This window comes from Anolis carolinensis, chromosome 1, assembly GCF_035594765.1.
Source record: "Anolis carolinensis isolate JA03-04 chromosome 1, rAnoCar3.1.pri, whole genome shotgun sequence".
NCBI lineage: Eukaryota > Metazoa > Chordata > Lepidosauria > Squamata > Dactyloidae > Anolis > Anolis carolinensis.
The window spans coordinates 302,267,441-302,289,584 of record NC_085841.1 but is presented as its reverse complement, the minus strand read 5'-3'; the positions used below and the strand labels follow the sequence as shown (position 1 = coordinate 302,289,584).

Here is a 22,144-nt window from a genome sequence, read left to right as displayed (position 1 = left end):
GTATGACACCTGTATCCGCGGAGGACTCCCCAGCGGATTCCCGCAGAGGACTCCCCAGACTCCCCAGCGGATTCCTGAAATGATGGATAATAGCAAACCCTCTATCTTCTTGACTATATTTGGGGCAGAAGCATACCAAAGAATAATAGAGGAGGGCCTAGAGAGGCCAACAAATGAATGTGTTTGTGGGCTTCTCTAGGTCCTCCAGTGCTATTTCATGGTGTTCTTGGGCCAGAAGAAAAGCTTTGAATCACACTCAAGAACCCAGAGGTGTCCACAAACATCTCTGGCTGGTAGCAGAATATTTTTTGAAGTGTGGGTAAGTGAACCCGTGGCTATTCAGTTTCTAGATAATGGGGCCATACTGTATTTTTAAGTACAGTGGTAACTTCCAAATTGACCTCACTGCTGGCAAAACCATGTCCAGCTGGTCCTTATTCTAGCTGAACAGCATTCTTCAACTGAAGCAACCTAAAACATTGGCGGCTGCTAAGGAGCAGCCAGGAAATCTCCATAGATATTAGCAGGAAAGCAAAACACCCATTCCCAATATACACCAGATGTAGGGCCATCCAGAGTGAGAAGAAGGGGGATGGGGTGGGATTCAGAGCTGGACTGATGACATAATGCCATGAAGAAACGTATGGACATGTTCAGCCGAGGCAGTGCTAGGAGACCCAGATGACTCAAGATAGTTGCAGATTCCACCTCTAGTTCTTTTCACTCTTTCTTCTCCAGTTGCTCTCTTTTTGACAGCCACACATATTTTTTCTTACCTATGCCTTCATCAGGACCTCATCTGGAAGAAAACCTTCCTTGGAGATGCATGTATAGCCTGGTATAGTAATCAGAATATTGGTCTATGGTTGATAAACCTTTGTCCTGAAGCCAAGTCTGTCAGGAAAGGCTGATCCTTATGTACCCAGGCTCACCTCTGGGAGTACCGCTTTGGCTTTCTTAAAGAAGAGACCATGGGTCTGCAGAATGAATGAAGCTTGGCCTCACTTTAACAGCAAGGAGTTAAGGCTGTGTGGTAATCAAAGTTGGAGTTTGGTGGGGTACCAGAATTCTTTGGAAATAAAGGCTAAATACCTTGTAGAACTAGAACTCTCCAGGATTCCATAACATTGAGTCATGGCAGTTAAAGTAGTGTCAAACTGCATTCATTATAGATGCACTCTTTGAGACTTTTGAGGGTGGGGTAGTTTTCTGATAGAATAATTCTGTCCCTTGGTCAGATATAAGGTAAAAGTAAAAGTTTTCCCCTGACATAAAGTCTAGTTGTGACTGACTCTGGAGGTTGGTGCTCATCTCCATTTCTAAGCCAAAGAGTCAGCGTTGTCTGTAGACACCTCCAAGGTCATGTAGCCGGCATGACTGCATGGAACGCCGTTACCTTCCCACCAGAAGGTATTGATCTATTCACATTTGCATGTTTTCAGACTGCTAGGTTGGCAGAAGCTGGGGCTAATAGCAGGAGTTCATCCTGCTCCCCACATTCGAACCGCTGACCTTTTGATCAGAAAGTTCAGCAGCTCAGCGATTTAACCTGCTGCGCCAATGAGGGCATCTTGGTCAGATATAACGTCTAGTTAATGACCATGCTGGATTCAGGGGGCTATATTCCAAAAGGAGAAACTTTTCCAACCTCTTCTAGAATAGGCTCTCATCCAGGGCACAGCCACACTGAGTACATAGAGGTAAAAAGATGTGCTGCCTGGCCATAAAGAAGTCAACATCAACCACAAACTGCAAAACAGTTACCCAAGGTTGTACAGTCATGGGGTCTCTCCTACACTCAGTTTCTGCTTCTATATATCACAGTTCAATATTGTAAACCTTTTATCACATTTTATCTCCATGAAGTGGTTCCTGTTACTGATCTCTGTACTGCCATGTGTCCCAATGGCAATTCTCACACTGTAATCCCGAGTAATGGTTTTAAAAAGAGGGTCCAAACAACCATCTGGGTGCCACTCTTATTACTCAATTATAGCATTATGATTCCACATTAACTGTATTGGCCGCATCCTATGAAATCCTGATGTTTGTAGTTTGAAGAGGCACTGGATTCTAAAAGCTTTTCCTAAATAGTGAATTCCAGGATTCTATAGGGCAGAATGGAGGCAATTAAAGCAAAACAATTGCTCTATAATTATGTAATAAATATGGGCTACTGTTTCTCAAACCTAGCTCACTGAAGTGGCTAAGATACTTTTGTGGTTTTGTGACTTCAAGTCATTTCTGACCTATGGTGACACTAAGGTCACAGGATTTCCTTGGCAAGAGTTGTTCAGAAGAGGTTTCACATTGTAGTCCTCTAAGGCTGAGAGAATGTGACCTGCCCAAGGTCACCTAGTAGGTTTTATAGTCCTACAGGGATTTGAGCTCTGGTTTCCAAAGTCACAGTCCAACTCTCAAACCACTGCAATATGCCGGCTAAGGTATACCTGCCATCAAGTCTGTTTCTTCATGTTTACAAACTATAAGATAAATCTGAATTCTTTTCTTCTGTGGAAGTTCAGCATTCATTTTTAAAGCAAAATTTCTGGCCCTTGTTGTCAGTCCAATCAGGCTGCAACCCTGAGCAGAAGCCCTATTAAAAACAGTTCATATAGAGAAATGCAGTTTTAGAAATTGTTTTCTCCACTAACCACTGAAAGATTTCAGGAGAGAGAGAAAATAAAATACAGAAATGCAAACACCTAAAATTATTCTAAAGCTGAAAGAAAACAGTAAAATAAGATCTTATTCAACATCCATAATATAATAAGACTTGGCTAATGTCTTTAAATAGATGGCAGATTTTCTTGTTCTCCATTTGTCATTATGGAAAAGCAAACACAAACTCTGTCTTCAAAAATGGGATCAATATATGTCTTTTCTATAAAATATGAGTAAGGAAGTTTTCATTGGAGTAGTAGGCCTTCAAAGAAAATAGGGGGAAGAGCTTTGATTAGTTTAAACTTGAAGGAGACATTATACAGAACCTAATCACATAGATGACATTACAGCCTTCATCCTATAGAAAGAAACTGTAATATGTACAAGGAAAATCTAAAGTCACAGGAAGGTAAACAAACACAGGCTACTCCCAGCTCTAATTGAAAGCTAGCACAAAACAGTAGCAGACCAAATGTTGTAACACAGGCTCCTTCCTGGTACATGAAGATTCAAGTCATAGTACAGAACTGTTTCCTGTAAGGCACCCTGAAAATGAACTTTGGCATTCATTAAAAAGGGAAAAGGTATTCTGGCTATTAAGAAGACAAAATCCTCAAAGTGGTGTTAGTCACTGGTACCTTTTTTGACACCTGCCAAAATCACAGTCTCTGCTCTTGCATTACTACTACCATCTCCATCTCCACTTCTTCTATCACTCCTTCTCTTTCTCAGTCAAGAGTCTGGCATGCTACAAAGCAAATTGCTGGCCTTCAAATATAATCTTTATTTCCAGAAATGGGGTCTGGAGACATTTGTGGGGAAAACAAAAATAGCGAATGGCAACAACAGAGTGCTTTGTTACGAGTGTGCCAAGGCACCTATGGAAAAAGCAAAAGCTCAGTAAAATAGGGAGCAGGATATGAAGTCAAAGACATTCCCAGGGCAAGAAAAAGTAGTCAAAGCATTCTGCAGAGAGGGGCAACAAAGGATGGATCTACATTGTAGAATTAACGTAATTTAAAAGCATTGCTGTGGAATTCTACAAGACATTGAGCCTCTAAGATATGAATTACATACAATAAGCATTAAATTGAAAGGAGGTCACTACATGTAACCAAGTATGATAGACAGCAATTCTGTACACAATTGTGCATGTGTGTACACTTGCACGTCTTTAAGTTGCCTGTTGACTTAAAGATAATCCCATGTATTTCACAAGGTTTTCTTAGGCAAGGAATACTCAGAGGTGGTTTATCCAGTTTCCTTCTCTGAAATAGAGCCTACAGTATTCATTGGTAGTCTCCCATCCATGTTCTAATCTGGGCTGCTCCTGCTTTGCTTCCAAGCTCAAACAGGATCTGCTGCCTTCAAGGTATTTGGTTATAATTTCAGTGACATTCAGTAAGGATATATTTTCAGTAAATATGCTTAGGATGTGTATTTCTTCATGTTGGACAAAGAAGCAAAGGATTCCTTTTTACAGCAAACCATTTATGGTTGTTCTCAGGACCATGACCAGAGGTTGAGGAACAAAGCTGTTTCCAAAAACAATGGGAAGACACACCTAGCAAGAAGCTTAAAGGTTCCTTCTTTGCCACACAGAATGCACTGGAGATAATTTAGCAGTAAAAACTGACTTTTCACATAAGTAGTCATATAAGCTATGATCTTCTTCTATATCTTCTTCTATACACATAAAAAAGTGAAAAATGTGTGTATGGAAGAGGTGTCCACTTACACAGCCAGCCTCCCACCTCCAGAAACAGCTATAGTTCCCACTGAGCAGAAGACACCAATGGCCCTCCCTCCACTGACATGCAGGTTATCGTGAGCGCCATGAACATGTAGCCCAAACCCTGCCAGTGTCCTCCACAAACACCATTCTGCCCCCCACTCAAGTGAAGGCTTCCATGCTGGGATAATTTCACCCTAGATGTTCTGTTTTTCCTCCAGAATGGACATACCAGGGTTTCTTAATTCGCATTATCCCGCCCACTGCCTCTACCGTAACACTTTCCTACCCATTCCTATGGCACACAGTTAACAGAGAAATTGATCAGCAACTGACCAAGAGATTTGGGGAGAATTCACCATGAGATACAGGAGTTGTACTTGACCTACATCCAGAGAGCACTGTTAACCCAACCAACAATGGATCTGGACCAAACTTGCCATGGATAATGGGACTTGCAGTACCTTCACTGATACTGTGACCCCCACCAACAATGGACTGGGACCAAACTTGGCACAGAGAAGCCCCACGACCAGTTGAACATACTGCATGGGTTAGTGGGAATGGACCTTAATTTTGTGAGCTATAGTTCACCCACAAGCAGAAAGCACTGAACCCAGCTGATGTGCATATAGGCCTGATTTGTGGGTAATTGATCTCGAATCTGGGAGTTGTAGTTCACCCTTATGCAGAGAGCCCTGAACCCAGCCAACGACGGATCTGGACCAAACTTGGCACACAGACCCAACATGGCCAACTGCGATTACTGGCAGGGTTTAGGGGTGATTGCCCTGGGAATCTGGGAGTTGCAGTTCACCCTTATCCAGACAGCACAGAACCCAGACAATGATGGATCTGGACCAGACTTCAGTGATATTACCTAACATCCCAAAACAAACAATGCCTTCTTCTAATAACCTGGGCACCACCGGGTCCTGAAGGTATAGCTAATAAAAGGAATAATGCAAAAAATAGTCCACAATGGTTTCTCAAAAAGACAGACACATACACCACGACTCACAAATATTGCACTCCCTTCAGCATATAAGTAAATGACACTTTTGCCTTCCCCACTTCAGTATCACTTCAGTATATATCATCAGCATGAAAATCCCATTCCTCCCCTCTCTGCCTTCCTCAAATCATGCTACCTGGCTTTAAATATTGCAAAGCAAACTTTCTCTTGACTTTCTTTTGTTAGTGTTGATATGTTGAATGACACAGTTAATCTTGGTTCAAAGCATCCCTGCTTCTTGTGGCTGCCAGTTCTAGAAATTAATTGCATGCAATATAGGAAGAAATTGGGGAATAGAGGGTGGAGGAGAAACTGTTTGACAGTTATATGGCAGTTGTAAAATATGGTTTTGCATTTGTTTTCAAGTTGTTTACTGGAACAGGAAACTAGAAGTCGAATAGATTTAGTCAACAAAAGTTTTCAGACTTTTTGATGTAGGTATGTAAGGATGTATTCATATTTTTCACTCCAAAGCTTTGTGCTCCAAACTCCATTTCTCAGATGATAGTACCAGGACTTCTACTGGAGCTGTTAAGCATATGGTGCTATGTGGTTGAAAATGTTAGTTTTATTTTAAGTTCTGTTTTTAATCATAATCATCGCTTTCATTGTGTTTATGGGCTTTAGTATTATGCCATCCTGAAAGAATTTATTCTAAAAGTCTGCTTGTAAATCACTTAATGAATAAATCATTTTGTTTTTGTTAATTACTATCCAGTCAGCTTCAACATATGAGAGCCCAGCTAATGTCCTACAAATGCAATACCATGGCTTTCTTGACCTTCCTATAATGCAACCCTCCTGTCTTCTGCCTTTCATGTTGTCAAACATTGTTGTGTTTTTAATGAATCATGTCATTTCATGATACATCCAAAATATAATGGCCTCTATTTAGTCATTTTGGCTTGACTTGCTCTCAGACCCATTAATTTTGTCTTTGAGATGAGATCCATGGCATTGGAAGAATTTATCTGCAGCACTACACTTCAGTTGAGTTGAGTCTTTTCCTAGTCCAGCTTGCTCATGAGTCACCAGTTTGACCGAAATTAACAACAAATGTGTGGGACTGGACTCAGTGGCCTACTGGGATGACATATCTGGGAGCCTATACAGCCAAGCATCTTGCTGGGGACCTTAAGTATGTTGAAGCTCTGATGCTATAAAACTGAAAAAGAGAGAAGAGAAACCCTAAACAGGAAAACAAAGCCTCACCAGGATTGGGCATAATGTTAGAAAAGCAGAGCCTAGAGAGTATTACTTTTTAAGAATAACTTGTTCTCATCACATACCATGGAGCAGGGTTTGAGAAGTATCTTGTAACCAACACTTGTTGCGATAATGGAAGGAGTAGTTCAGAATATTATTTCTTGCATTAATTGTTATGTTCAAATTAATTTCTAGGGGTTTTTTTTAAACCATCTTAGAACTGACAATAGATTGACATTAGAATCCTGTGGGAAATGAATTCCTATCAAACACGTTTAACGTGATATTTAAAAAATCATTTTTGAAGGTAGCAAAGAACAATTATTCATAACAGTAGTACAGGCAGCCCCCAAGTTATGAACAAGATAGGTTCTATAGGTTTGTTTTTAAGTTGAAGTTGTTTATAAGTCATAATAGGTAATTTTTGAAGTGTAACTCCAGCCAAAAATATATATCTTTTTGCCTCAGACAGCATAGAGAAGAGTTAATACACCTGTGGTTTTTGCTTTGCTATCTGTGCCCCTGTTCAGAAGATTTCACCTCTTTTTCTGTCATTTTCAAATATTGGCTTGTTGTGTAAACAAGGATTGAAGATAAAGCTTCGATTGAAACACCTTTTCCCCATGATAACTCTTTTAGGAGTGGATTTCCCTTCGTAGAAGTAGATTTCTCTCACCTCCTGTTGTCTCAACCCTGTTATTAACTATGAGACGTTTGTAAGTCAGATGTTTATAACTCGTGGACTGCCTGTATATTGATTTATCTCTTATATACCACATTATTTTGAAACATATATTCCTTCCTTCTAGCTAGCTCTTTTTTGGGACAACCTTTCTTGTCCCATAAAGGAACGAGCTGGAGGTAATGACGTTGGTGAAAAGTCTTTTCTTCCAGGCTCTGTTGGAATATTATTTTTCAAATGACAGCATCCCAAATTCCCCAATGAACATGACTAGCAACTAGATTGAGTTGCAAAATTCCAGAAGTAACAAGGTTTTTTTTTTAAAGGAACTTGTACATGCTTTGGTTAAGTGATCAGGAACTGTTCATCTGCAACTAAAGCTGAGTGCTCCAAATCGTAAAGATTGTTGAGCCTTAAAAAATCAAGATTGTTATCTCAAGACATATTTTTCATTCCTCATTGCTAAACTAGCTAAACTAGACTAACCCACCATAATTCAAAAAATGTTATGGGTCAACTAACTGCTAGCAAGTTATAAAATAGCAGGAATGACACTTTCTATATAGGCCACACAGTGCTTGGCTGGCCCCCGTTGCAAAGACATCTGTGTACCTCTCCTAGCAGCTGGGACAACGTCCCACTGAGCTTTGGAATCTAGCAGAACTGGAAATGGCTAGGAATTCCTGGCTAATCTTTTTGTTTCAGCTCAAGCAGAATTAAATGCATATGGTTCTTCCCAATTAAATGAGCTTTTTATCCACTGTGAACACAATATTTGCTCTTTAAAAAACCCAAGAACAAACTCAGCAAAAACTATGTATGATGTTTGCCAAGACGATGTATAATTTGTTACACCACTTAAATGGTAAAGTTAATATCCATAGAGAATTTCCTTGTGCCAGCTCTTTCTTCTTCCTTTCGTTTCCTTTTGTGATTCTAATGTCACAATCTGCTTTGGCTTTCTGACACACCTAGACTCCCAAAGGACCATTTAATTGCTTTTACCTTTAAAATATATAAATATACAGTCTGTCTAGCGTTCAGAAGCTCTTCAGAGCATCCACAGTTAAAACTGATTGAACGGAAAGCACCTTTCTGTATAAATACCAGTATATCATGATCAGTTATTGTTAAATCGAGGCTACACACCTAGTCTAGATCCCAATATTTTTCTGTGTCCAGTGTCAGTACTCAAGGAAGCCCACCTGGTCACTCAGGTATTTTAGGTCCTATTCTTTACTATTTCAGACATGTTTGTCTATTAAGCTTTGGTTGTTGTAGGGTTTTTTTTACCTTTATTAAATAACCATACTGGACTCTCTACTGATAAAGTATACGAATGTTTTGAATGACTAATACCGGAAAATTGGGGGTTTTTTTAACATCATCACTCCACTTCAAATACATATACAACCACTGATTACACTATCTCAGTTATGTTAAGCAGCATTTTCTCTTTGTTTATTTTATAAAGAGCAATCATTGCATTTTCTTAATGTCGTTTAATATCTTTACACAGCCTCTTTTTTCAGTATTCATTTGTGAAATCTGACCATAGACCAAAAAAGCAGAAATAACTGCTATTACAGCCAAAACTATTTGTGCCAATCATCTTTTAGGAAAGTAAGAAGGTCCTTGAAGCAGTAAGTAACCCCTACTGCCATATATGATCATATTTGGATCAAAACCATAACGTTTTATTGTAGCAAGGTGTTATAAGTATTCAGTAAGGTGTTATAAGGTGAGATCTACAGTGGTGTAGTGGTTTGATTGCTAGAACAGGATTTAAATACATAGAATTCTACATGATAGTTTTGTTTTTGTTTTGTTGTTGCTAACTGCCTTCAAGTCAATTTTGATTCATGGCGATCCTATGAATGAGAGATTTCCATGTCACCATATCCTCAACAGCCCTGCTCAGACCTTGCAGAGTTAGGACTATAGTTTTCTTGACTATAGCTTTCTTGCATCTTTTCCTACCGCCTTCCACTTTCCCAAGCATTATCATCTTTTCTAGTGAGTCAGCTCTTCTCATGATGTGGCCAAGTATAACAGCCTCAGGCCCTTTCCACATGACCCCTATATCCCAGGATCTGAACCCAGATTATCTGATTATCCCAGATTATATGGCAGTAGAAACTCATATAATGCAGTTTAAAGAAGATGATCTGGGATCAGATCCTGGGATATATGGCAGTGTAGAAGGGGCCTCAGTTTAGTCACCTTGACCTCTCAAGAAAGTTCAGGTCTGATTTGTTCTAGGAACTACTTATTTATCATTGATCAGTCCACAGGATCTGCAGAAATCCTTAGTGTCACTATAAATCAGAAAGGACTTGAAGACACAAATGATAACAATAAATGAAATGTTAGTGAAGGACTGCTCTCTGCTTAATGTTTTGTTTTTACTTAGAGGAAAAATTAAGTGCCTTTTAAATTATCTTGAAATTATACAGGCATCAATGGAGATCTCTGTTGTTCATCACCCACCAGAAACTGTCACACATAATCACATTTCACGCTGCCATGGTTGGCACACTACTGGTTGGCTGAGTGTATGTGTAGAAAATCTCATTCTACCCACAGCAAAATATTGCAGCTGGAGTGCTAAGGGAAACACCATGTCGTTGCAACCGCAGTATTACTTTGTAGGAGGATGTCTGGATTCCTCACAAAACTTTGTAAGTCACAACTGTGTATTTACTGCTCAAAAATATAACCTGGAAAGGCTCATGTTAATATGAATCCATGACCTCCATGAAGTGCCATGCCAATTCCACCCAATGTCAACAACACTCCCATATGTCAGAGGGTTTATTTTAGAAGATTTAGAAGACCTGGAATTACCTAGTTTGAAACACTTATTCCAATGTAATTCTGCTCTAAAGTGCCTGACCAGTGACCACACTTTGCCTGGCTCTAGACTCCATTGACTCTTGTGCATTATCACCTACAGGATCCCCTTACACACACACACACACACACACACACACACACACACACACACACACACAGAGAGAGAGAGAGAGAGAGAGAGAGACATGCTGCCTTCCACTAATTCACTGTAGCTTAATATTCTCTTTGACTTAGAAATGGAGATGAGACCAACCCCAAGAGTCAGACACGATTAGACTTAATGTCCGGGGAAACCCTTTACCTTTACTATGAAGAGAAAGAGAATCACCTCGATGAACAAAATCCTCAAGTAACTTTTAGATTGCCAGATACTAGTAATGGGCATGTAAAATAACATCTATATTTGAGATTCAAAACCTTTTCTACAAAGAAATAGAATGCCTCATAGGTACAAAGTTATTGTCAGAAGGCACTCAGGAACATCAAGAGTCACTAGATTATCCTGGTTATATGAATCACACACACATACCAGCAATCCTGGCACCCACTTAACAATATACAATGTCTCTAATTACCATACATCATTTTCCCCTTTTTAAAAACCAATACTTGGAAATCTGATTCTTTCAGAAACTGCCCAGACCATTTTAATTAGTAATATCATATTGCTGAGAGCCAGCGTGGCATAGTGGTTTGAGTGTTGGATATGATTCTGAGACCGAGGTTCAAATCCCCATTCAGCCATGAAAACCCGCTGGATGATTGTGGGCAAGTCACACACTCTCAGCCCCAGAAAACCATACGATAAGGTCACCTTAGGGTTGCCATAAGTCAGAAATGGGTTGGAGGCACACAACAACAATTATATTATCATCCACTTATCTCCATGCTTATTATGAGTTTAAACAGACAAAAATAGAAAAATCCAGTGGCTCACCCCTTGCATCAGTGCAGTAAAGCCAGCCAAAAGGTTACAAAGTGATGGCTAAAAACAAACAAAAGCTCAAAAGGTTAACTGTGTTTGAAGCAAGACTTGAAATTTGCTTTAATATTGGCAACATGAATGAAAACAATGAATGAATAGGGGCATTCTGTCAAGATTAAACCACACAGCCAAAATCTAGCGCTCACAATAGAAAGGTCAATTCAGCAGTACAAGAATATGATGAGAAAGTTCACTGCAATCTGTAGATAAACACAGAATGGGAGAGAGATTAAGCCTGCTTATGAAGGCTCCTTTCATGGATGAAATTCAAGCCAGATCTTCCAAGAATGGGACTGGGTGCCAGCCTAGAAGAGAAACTGAAGGTGCATCTACACTGTAGAATTTATGTAGTTTGACTCCACTTGTACTGCCACAGCTCAATGGCCCCATCTACACTGCCATATCATGCAGTTTGAACTGGACTTAGTTTTATGGCTCCTACACAGGCCCGGCCCAACACGGCACGCTGGCCACGCCCCCGCGTTGGGCGCCACCTTCCCAGGGGTGCTATTGAGTTTGGAAAGGAAGTCCAGGCTGCTGGGGCTTGCCTCCTGGAGATGCTTTGGAGGGCGCTGGGGCAAAGGAGCCTCGCTGAAGCTCTGGGCGGGCGCCCTTTGGGACAAAGCAGTGCCTCTCTTCCCCCGTTTGGCAGCAGATGAGAGCCAGGTTGGCCTCCTTGGACCTGCTTCGGCTTCCCTCCCCTTTGCCTTTACAGCTGGAGAGCCAGGGCTGCCTGCACATGCAAAATGGAAGGGACACACGAAGTGGGAAAGGCCGGGTGGATCTCTCCTACTTGTTCAGGATGGGCTCCCATTGGCTATTTGGCGCTGTTTCAGCCGATACTGGCCTCCCTCCCTCTCCCGTGCCTGGAAGCCACGCCCCCTCCTGTTGCTTTCCTCCATTAGCAGCAGCCAGGCCAGCAACGCGCGCCCTGCGAGGTAGGCTAGAAATTTAGAGCAGGATTTAAAACTGCTTTTTATTTGTGGGTTGTTGTGAGTTTTCCAGGCTGTGTGGCCATGTCGGGAGGCATTGTTTTCTGGCATTTCGCCCATGGGGCAGGCATCCTCGGGGATTGTGAGGTCTGTTGGAAACTAGGCAAGTGGGGTTTATATACCTATGGAAGGTCCAGGGTGAGAGACAGAACTCTTGTCTGCTTGAGGCAAGTGTGAATGTTGGAATTGGCCAGCTTGAATAGCATTGAATAGCATTGCAGTTTCAAAGCCTGGCAGCTTCCTGCTTTTTATTAATTTATTTATATCCCTCTCCTGACATTTCACCCACATTTATGACAGGAAGAGCCAGCTAATACCTCCCAACAAAGGATTCCCCTAGGCATGAAGCAGCCAGCCTTTGAAGCTGCAAGGCTGCAAAGCTATTCATTGCTAATCAATTTGGCCAATGGCAACATTCCCACTTGCCTCCAACAGTTCTTTCTTCTACCCTGGACATCATTCCATAGGTATATATTCGCTCCACTTGCCCCCACCCTCCCTGATTGATTTTGCAGCTGCAAGGCCATTCAGTGCTAATCAATTTGGCCAATGGCAACATTCCCACTTGCCTCCAACAGTTCTTTCTTCTACCCTGGACATCATTCCACAGGTATATATATGCTCCACTTGTCCCCACCCTCCCTGATTGACTTTGCAGCTGCAAGGCCATTCAATGCTAATCAAGGTGGCCAGTTGCAACATTCACACATGCCTCCAACAGACAAGAGTTCTTTCTCCCACACTGGACATTATTCCATACTTATATAAACCATTGAAAATCGGCAAAACCTGGCAACCACCATTAAAACACTTTAAAACCAGGACAGTGAATAAAGAGCAACACAGAGAAAACAGAGGAATTGCAGACAGGCAACAATCAGGGCCAGCTAACACCACCCAACAAAGTATTCCCCCAGGGAGGAATAAGCCAGGCTTTCAGGCTCCAAGGCCATTAAGTGCTTATCAGGGTGACCAATTGACTATGCCACAGCAACTGGCTGGTAGAATCATAAAATGTTAAAATTAGAAGGGACCTTAATGGCCATCACATTCAACCGCATTCTGTCATACAGCAATACACACTTAAAGCATTCCTGAAAGATGACCATCTTTCCCCAAAGATGGAAAGTCCACAACAGTCCCATACAATCAATTCCACTATCACACAGAATACAAACATTATTCCTAATATTTAGGTGCTTCATTTCCTAGTTTTAGGTGAGATTAGGTCATTGTAACTTCAAGCCATTCCTAACTTATGGCAATCCAATAACAGGGGTTGCTTGGCAAGACTTGTTCAAAGAGAGGATGCTGCTGCTTTCCTCAGAGGCTGAGAGAGTGTGACTTACCAAAGGTCACCTAATGGGCTTCCATAGCACAGCAAAGAATTTGAACCCAGGTCTCAAGAGCCATCGTTCAATGCTCAAACCACTACACTGCTGTTTTAGGCTTGATAATGGCCCCTTCTGCACTGCCATATAAAATCTAGATCATCAGCTTTGAACTGGATTATATGGCAGTGTGGACTCAGATAATCCAGTTCAAAACGGGTAATGTGGATTATCTGCTTTGATAATCTTATATGGGAGTGTAGAAGGCCCCTTCTACACTGCCATATAAAATCCAGAGCGTCTGCTTTGAACTGGATTATATGGCAGTGTGGACTCAGATAATCCAGTTCAAAACGGGTAATGTGGATTATCTGCTTTGATAATCTTATATGGGAGTGTAGAAGGCCCCTTCTACACTGCCATATAAAATCCAGATCATCTGCTTTGAACTGGATTATATGGCAGTGTGGACTCAGATAATCCAGTTCAAAGCAGACAATGTGGACTATCTGCTTTAATAATCTTATATGGGAATGTAGAAGGTCCCTTCTACACTGCCATATAAAATCCAGATCATCTGCTTTGAACTGGATTATATGGCAGTGTGGACTCAGATAATCCAGTTCAAAGCAGATAATGTGGATTATCTGCTTTAATAATCTTATATGGCAATGTAGAAGGTTCCCTTCTACACTGCCATATAAAATCCAGATCATCTGCTTTGTACTGGATTATATGACAGTGTGGACTCAGATAATCCAGTTCAAAGCAGATAATGTGGATTATCTGCTTTGATAATCTTATATGGGAGTGTAGAAGGCCCCTTCTACACTGCCATATAAAATCCATATCATCTGCTTTGAACTGGATTATATGGCAGTGTGGACTCAAATAATCCAGTTCAAAGCAGATAATGTGGATTATCTGCTTTGATAATTTTATATGGGAGCAATTGGTGTGTGTGGGGGGGGGGGGCGCCAAAATTCTGTTCGCCTACTCTTGAAAATTATGTAGAGCCGGCTCTGCTCCTACAACAGAGCAGCACTCTGTGACTACTGAACATCCCTTAGCTGATTTAGGTTGCAGGGTATTTTTTTGTTTGTATTTATATATATATACGGCTGCTGTATTTGAACATAACAAGTTATTTTTGCCTCTGCATCTGTAAAGTAGAATCAATAATCAATTTATATGTGAGAATAATAATCCATCTCTTGCACATTGGAACACCACATTTTCATCACCACCTTGCGGATTCACCATTCAACGGTACATGTGAAAAAGATCTTGGAGTCTTTGTGGACAACAAGTTGAACATGAGCAAACAATGTGATGCAGCATCTAAAAAGCCAATGGGGTTTTGGACTATGTCAAAAAGTGTATAATGTCTAAATCAAGGGAAGCAATTCTGCTCTGGCTAGACCTCACCTGGAATATTGTGTCTAGTTGTGGGCAGCACAATTCAAGGAGGATATTGACAAGCTGTGTCAATATTAGGAAGGTGTCTAGAAATCTGATTCTTGCCCAGAGGAGGACAACTAAAATTATCACAGGTCTAGAGACCATGCCCTATGAGGAGCGGCTTAAAGAGCTGGGTATGTTTAGCCTGCAAAAGAGAAGGCTGAGACAAGACACGATAAACATTTTATTTGAAATACTTGAAAGGATTTCATAAGGAAGAGAGAGCAGGCATGTTTTCTCCTGCCCTGGAAACTACATAGGACTTGGAGGAATGGGTTCAAATTACAGGAAAGGAGATTCCACCTGAACATTAGGAAGAACTTCCTGACCATAAGAGCTGTTCATCAGTGGAACTCACTACCTTGGAGTGTGGTGGAAGCTCCTCCTTTAATGCTTTCAAACAGAGGCTGGATGGCCATCAGTCAAGGGTATTTTGAATGTGCTTTTTCTGTATGAGGGGTTGGACTAGATATTCCATGTGGTCTCTTCCAACTCTATGATTCTATGAGGTGGTTTGCCCTTGCTTGAATATACCCTATGTGTATGTGTCTTCAAGTTGCTTTATGATCATCCCTGAACTGTATAGTTTTCTTAGGCAAGGAACTGTCAGTTTTGCCAGTTCCTTCCTCTGAAATATAGCCTATCTACAGCACCTAGTACTTCTCACCCATCCAAGTACTAATTAGATCTAATCCTGCTTAGATTCAAAGATCAGTTGGGATCTGGTGTCTTTAGGCTATTTAGCTCCTGGTTTTTCTTGGCAGTCCCTCCTCTTGAATACTAGTAACTAGATCTGACCCTGTGTAGTTTTAGACAGGATCTGGTGCCTTCTCTGTGCTTAGCATCATGCATAGTATAGTGGCTTGAGCACTGGACTATGGCTCAGTGCTTCACTATGGGAACCCACTGGGTGATCTTGGGCAAGTCACACTCTCTCAGACTTAAAGGAAAGCAAAGGCAAACTCTTGTCTGAAAAAATCTTGTCAAGAAAACCCCATCATAGGTTGGCTTTATGGTCACCACATGTCAGAAACAAATAAAAGCACACAAGAACAACATGTGCCCATTGACTACAACTCTTTCATTCTTTCCTAGATGCTCACCATGGACTTGCAGTCAATAAATCATAGGCTAGCACTAAGCTGCCACTTTGAAAAGCACTGCTGTAATCTAAAATCAGGGGAGAAAACACAGTGTATCTGGGAAACAAAGACTTTTAAATATTCTCTACAATACTGATAAACCCATTTTGTTTGCTCAAGGAAAAAGCTCACATTTCAGGTGTAGGCTGGCCTTAGAATGCAATGGAAAGAAATGGCGAGATACTGCCAACTCCTTTGTTTCTTTCCTATAAATGTCTAAGTACCATGACTTGGCTTACAACTTCACCTCTATGGGAAGGAACTGGAGATCATGTGCCCCCATGCCATTTCACCTGAAAGTTGAAAATCATCCTTAAAGCTGCTGTTTGCTTTGGGGATAAACTGTAGTAATTCCTCTACTCTTTCAGCCAGTATTTTTATTTTATCTTCTTACAAGGCTTTTGAATCAGATCAGTGTTCTGAAATACGCTCCCAATTCATTCAGTCCATTTAAGCACAATCCACACAGTTGTTGTTCTACAGTTCTTCCATCACACCTCACAATAGCCCACATTTGCTGATGGCATTTGAAATCCAACAACATCTGGAGTGTGAGGCACACAGTGCTATGCTGAAATTCTTAACCAGGATGGCCAACTAGATAGTTGTGGACCGCAACTCTGCATCAATCCTAGTGCTAAGGCAGATGGAAGCTGTAAGCCAAACACATCAGGAGGGCCACAGTTCCCCACTCTTCCTTTAAACTATATTAAGTTGAAAAGTCCCAATGGCATTATCAAAAATAGGAATGCTCCTCTAATGGACACTTTCATACATGTTCTTTTTCAAAATGTAGAGGCCCCCTTATTATTTGAGATCCTTAACTGTAACAAGTCTATGCATAAACCCGCCATTGGCCAAACATTTGCTACCTGTGATACAGTGATTTCAGTTCTGCTCTGTTAATACTTAGGCAGACTATGTTCATACTGTGTCCAATTCTGGGCACCACAATTGAAAGGAGATGCTGACAAGTTGGATTGCATCCAGAGAAGGGTGACTAAAATGAGAAAGGGTTTGAAGAACAAGACCTATGAGGAACGGCTTAAAGAGCTGAGCATGTTTAGCCTGCAGAAGAGAAGGCTGAGAGGAAACATGATAGCAATATGTGAGAGGAAGTCATAGGGAGGAGGGAACAAGCCTGTTTTCCACTGCCCTGGAAACCAGGACGCAGAACAACGGCTTCAAACTACAGGAAAGGAGATTCCATCTGAACATTAGGAAGAACTTCCTCACTGTGAGAGCTGTTCAGCAATGGAACTCTTTGCCCCAGTGTGGTGGAGGCTCCTTCTTTGGAGGTTTTTAAACAGAGGCTGGATGGCCATCTATTGAGGGTGCTTTGAATGTGTTTTCCTGCTTTTTGACAGGGGGTTGGACTGGATGGCCTGTGAGGTCTCTTCCAACTCTATGATTCTATGTGTATGATTGATTATTCTTTAAAATGATGAAGATCTCTCCCTTCACCAACATCTAGGATCCATCCCCCTGTACATCTGGAGACAGTCTCCTTTCGACACTAATGGAGAACTCTAGGTTCATTGAAAAAGACATAATATTCTATTTACTTGAATCTAATGTTCACCTTTTTTGGTTAAATTGCTTTATCAAAATGAGGGTGCACATTAGATTTGTGTAACAAGGTCATCTTAGTGGTGAGCCCATGCAAAAGGGGAAGCTGCTTCAGGAGCACTTGGAGTTCCTGTTTGGGGAATATTATATCTAATTTAATTGCCATGACTCAATGCTATGCAATCCCGGGATTTGTAGTGTGGTGAGGCATCAGCATTCTTTGGCAGAGAAAATTCAACATTTTACAAAACTACAAACCCTGTGATTCCATAGCATTGAGCATGTGCAGTTAAAGTGGATCCATTCTACAGCATAGATGCACCCCAAGGTTTTGTTTTCCATGGGTGAAAGCTTTGGTGTTTTAACACCTTTGTTTTTAAATAAGGCATTCTAAGCACACACCAATCTTTTTTGGTCAAATTACAAAGAGCGCACATTTTGCTGCTGCGCATTACATTCAACAGCAAAAAAAAATTGGTTTCAGGGTTTTGAAATTTGAGGTGTACATTAAATTCAATGGCACAGTAGGCATGAGTAAATGCAGTAGGTAAAACATATTAATACGGATATGAAGCCTTCACAGGATGTTCTTATCATCTGAGTGTACTTAAGCGGTAATAATGACCAATATATGTCACTATCTTTACAATCCCAATGAGCAATCAAATTGCCACTACGCATATAAATATACAAGGGGAGAGATTCTGCCTAGGATTCCTCTGCAGCACTAAAAGCAGCTGGGGCTGCATCTACACCAGTGGTTCTCAACCTGTGGGTCCCCAGGTGTTTTGGCCTACAATTCTCAGAAATCCCGGCCAGTTTACCAGCTATTAGGATTTCTGGGAGTTGAAGGCCAAAACATCTGGGGACCTGCTGGTTGAGAACCACTGATCTACACAGTAGAATTAATGCAGTTTGTCACCACTTTAACTGCCCTGGCTGGATGCTATGGAATCCTGGGATTTATAGTTTGATGAGACATCAGCACTGTTTGGCAAAGAAGTCAAAAGACCTTGCAAAACTACAACTCCATAGCATAGAGCCATGGCACTTAAAGTGATGTCAAACTGCATTAATTCTACAGTGTGGGTGCACCCGAAGTAATAGGATCTTATCTGATAGTTAATCCACTTTTCAAGCTTGTCTTCTCCATATGTTGAGCTATATACAACTTTAGAAAAGCATGAAACCCCTCCATTAAGTGATCATAACTGTTGCCTTGCAATATTGAAAAACAATCCTGAATGTGAGCTTCTCCTAAGAGATTCCATCTAGAAAAGAGAGGACGGGTTCACACAGTCATGGAGGTGACGTTTTGTACTCAGAACAGAAGGAAGATCCATCTGGATCCTAAACCTGGCTCATCACATTAACCTGTCGAGTGATGGTGATGGTGTTTCGAAGCAAGGGTTGGAACCTCTTAACACTCCAGGACTACAATCAAGCAATGACTCTGCCTGAGGCAATGAACTGCCGCAAAACAGTCCCACACAACTAGGATTTCCCTCATCAGGCCAAATGTTGCCGCTTTCCAAACAGAAGGTGCATGTACACTGCAGAATTAATACAGTTTGGTATCAGTTTAATGCTCAGTGCCATGAAATTATTTGGCAGAGAAAGCTAAAGACCTTGTAAAATTACAACCCCCAGGATTTCTGAGCCACCACAGTTAAAAGGGGGTCAAATGGCATTCGCTCTACATTGCAGAAGCACCCCAAAGCACTTCACAAGTTCATCCTGCATTAGTCTGGGGTGCACCCCCACTATAGAATGAATGCAGTTTGATACCACTTTAACTACCCTTCCTCAATGCTAGGGAATCACTGGAGTTGCAGTTTAGACTTCTCTGCCCAAGCTGTGCTTGCCCAAACTACAACTCCAGGATGCAGTTTGACACTCCTTGGACTATCATGGCTCAATGCTCTGAGATCCTGGGAGTTGTAGTTTAGTGAAGCATCAGCACTCTTAGGCAGTGAAGGCTAAAGAGCTCATAAAATGACAATTCCCATGACTTCATAGCATTGTGTCATGGCAGTGAAAGTAGGGTCAAATGGCATTCATTCCACATGTACAGCCGGTAGACTGGTAGGAATTGTGGGAGTTGAGGTCCAAAACACCTGGAGGACTGAAGTTTGCCCATGCCTGATATAGATGCACCCTGGGTTCGAGCCCTGGCTGGAATCATGTCTGAATGTGCAATTTGCAAATGGACAGATGGCCCTACGATCTATGAGCACTCTGAATTCCACCAATGATGGACATGGAACTAACTTGGCACACAGAACCCCCATGACCAATAAAAATACTGAGGTCTTTGGAGGGATTTATAGGAGTTGTAGTTCACCTACATCCAGAGCACACTATGCACCCAAACAATGATGGATCTGAACCAAACTTGGTATGCATACGTGATATGCCCCAATTTGAATACTGGTGGATTTTTGAGGGGAATTGCCTTGGGCATTTTGAAGTTGTCAGTACTGGGATTTACAGTTCACCTGTACTCTTAATCCCACCAAAGATAGAATTGGACAAAACTTGGCACACAAAGCCCCCATGACCAGCAAAATATACTGGAGGTCTTTAGGGGAAATTCACCTTGATTTGGGGGAGTTATAGTTCACTGACATCCAGAGAGCACTGTGAACCAAAACACCGATTGATCTGGACCAAACTTGGCACACGTACCTGATATGCCAAAATTTGAATGCTGGAGGGGTTTGGGGTGAACTGACCTTCCTTTCTGTGAGTTATAGTTCACCCATAACCAGTGAAACTGTGACCTTCATGGATGGTGGCCCTGGACCCAACTTGGCACACAGAATCCCCATGACTAATTCAACCTACTGGAGGGGTTTGAGAGGACTGACTCATCCTAGCAGGAGTTGTAGTTTACCCCACAGCCAGAGAGCACACTAAACCCCACTGATGATGCATCCAGAGCAAACTTGACCAACATAACAAACTTTTAAGTACTGATGGAGCTTTTTGGGGTTAACTTGGCATGATGTGAGTTGTAGTTCATTCACAAACTTATACATTTCGTACAATTAAAACATTGACTTTTTCAAATAACCCGGGCAATGCTGGGTATCCAAGCTAAAGGTAAAGATAAAGGTTTCCCCTGACGTTAAGTCCAGTCATGTCTGACTCTGGGGGTTGGTGCTCATCTCCATTTCTAAGCCGAAGAGCCAGCATTGTCCGTAGACACCTCCAAGGTCATGTGGCTGGCATGACTGCATGGAGCACCGTTACCTTCCCGCTGGAGCGGTACCTATTGATCTACTCACATTGGCATGTTTTTGAACTGCTAGGTTGGCAGAAGCTGGAGCTAATAGTGGGCGCTCACTCTGCTCCTGGGATTTGAACCTGGGACCTTTCAGTCTGCAAGTTCAGCAGCTCAGCGCTTTAACACACTTTGCCATCGGGGCTCCTCGTACCCAAGCTAGTAGTATAATAAAAATGGAATGAGAGAGAGAGTGTGTGTGAGAGTGAGAGAGAGAGTGAGAGAGAGAAAGAGAGAGTGAGTGAGTGTAAAAGAGAGAGAGAGAGCCGGGAAAGGGCTGGAGGCTGGAAGCCAAACCCGGGGCCATTCCGGGACACAGCGGGTCCTCTCCAAAACTCACTCTTCAATGTAGGTGCATGCATCTACATTGCAGAACTGGTGCGGCTTGACTTCACTTTAGCTGCCAATGGCTCCATGCAACGGGATCGCATGGAGTTGTAGCTTCGCGGGATCTGTCAAAAGAGCGCTCCCGGAACTACAACTCCCCTTGAGCCCTGGCCGTTCAGCTGCCTTCATTCTGCAGAGGAGAAAGATGCACCCAGGGGCCACCCTAGGGAGGGGGCTGTGGCCCTTTCCCCCCTTTTCTCCTTCCCCAGAACACACCTCCTCCTCCTCGTCGTCCCTTTCTTACCACATTGTTGAGGAAATCGGACTCATTGAGGTCTCCCAGGTCCAGGAAACTGGGGGCGCCGCCGGGGAAGAGGCGCTCGGAGGGGAAGGGCTCCAGGAGGCTGTCCATGGTGGGGATGCTGTGGGTGGAGGGCGCCTTCCTCCTCCTCACTCTCGGGAAGCCCCTCGCGGCGGATCTCCTGGAGCTGAGCCTCCTGCTTCCCGGGGGATCTGGTAATCCATGAGGCTGGGAAGAAGATGCGGAGGGGGAGCAGGAGGGAGGAGGGAGGGGCGCCTTCCTCTCCGCCGGGATCCCTGCCCCGCTCTCACCGTCACACGCCGCCCCCGAGCCTCAACAGCAGCAGCAGCAGCAGCTCCCCAAGCCACGCCTCCCAGCCCTGGGCACTCATAAATATGCAAACATCCAGCCTCCTGGAGAGACAGGCGCCCCGCCAATCAGGCAACGCGGAGGCCCGCCCCCTCTCTTCCCGCCCGGCCAATGGGAGCCCTGAGTGGAGCTCAAGCAGAACTCCAGTATCCAAGAGTTAGTTTAGGCGTGCAGTTGGACACAGTGGCACCATCGGACTTCCACCTCTTTCCAACAATGAAGTTAT

At 42.4% G+C, this 22,144-nt stretch overlaps 1 protein-coding gene across 1 annotated transcript in view; it reads right to left on the bottom strand.

The window, feature by feature from the left end:
• creb3l1 (cAMP responsive element binding protein 3 like 1) overlaps positions 1-21,909 on the bottom strand; it is a 100,915-nt gene extending 79,006 nt beyond the window's left edge. Inside the window, exon 1 of the mRNA XM_008104748.3 lies at positions 21,553-21,909. Coding sequence (XP_008102955.1) covers positions 21,553-21,660 — 108 coding nt within the window. The 5' untranslated portion in view covers positions 21,661-21,909. The remainder of the gene's footprint in view (positions 1-21,552) is intronic.
• Between the last annotated feature and the right edge of the window lie 235 nt (positions 21,910-22,144).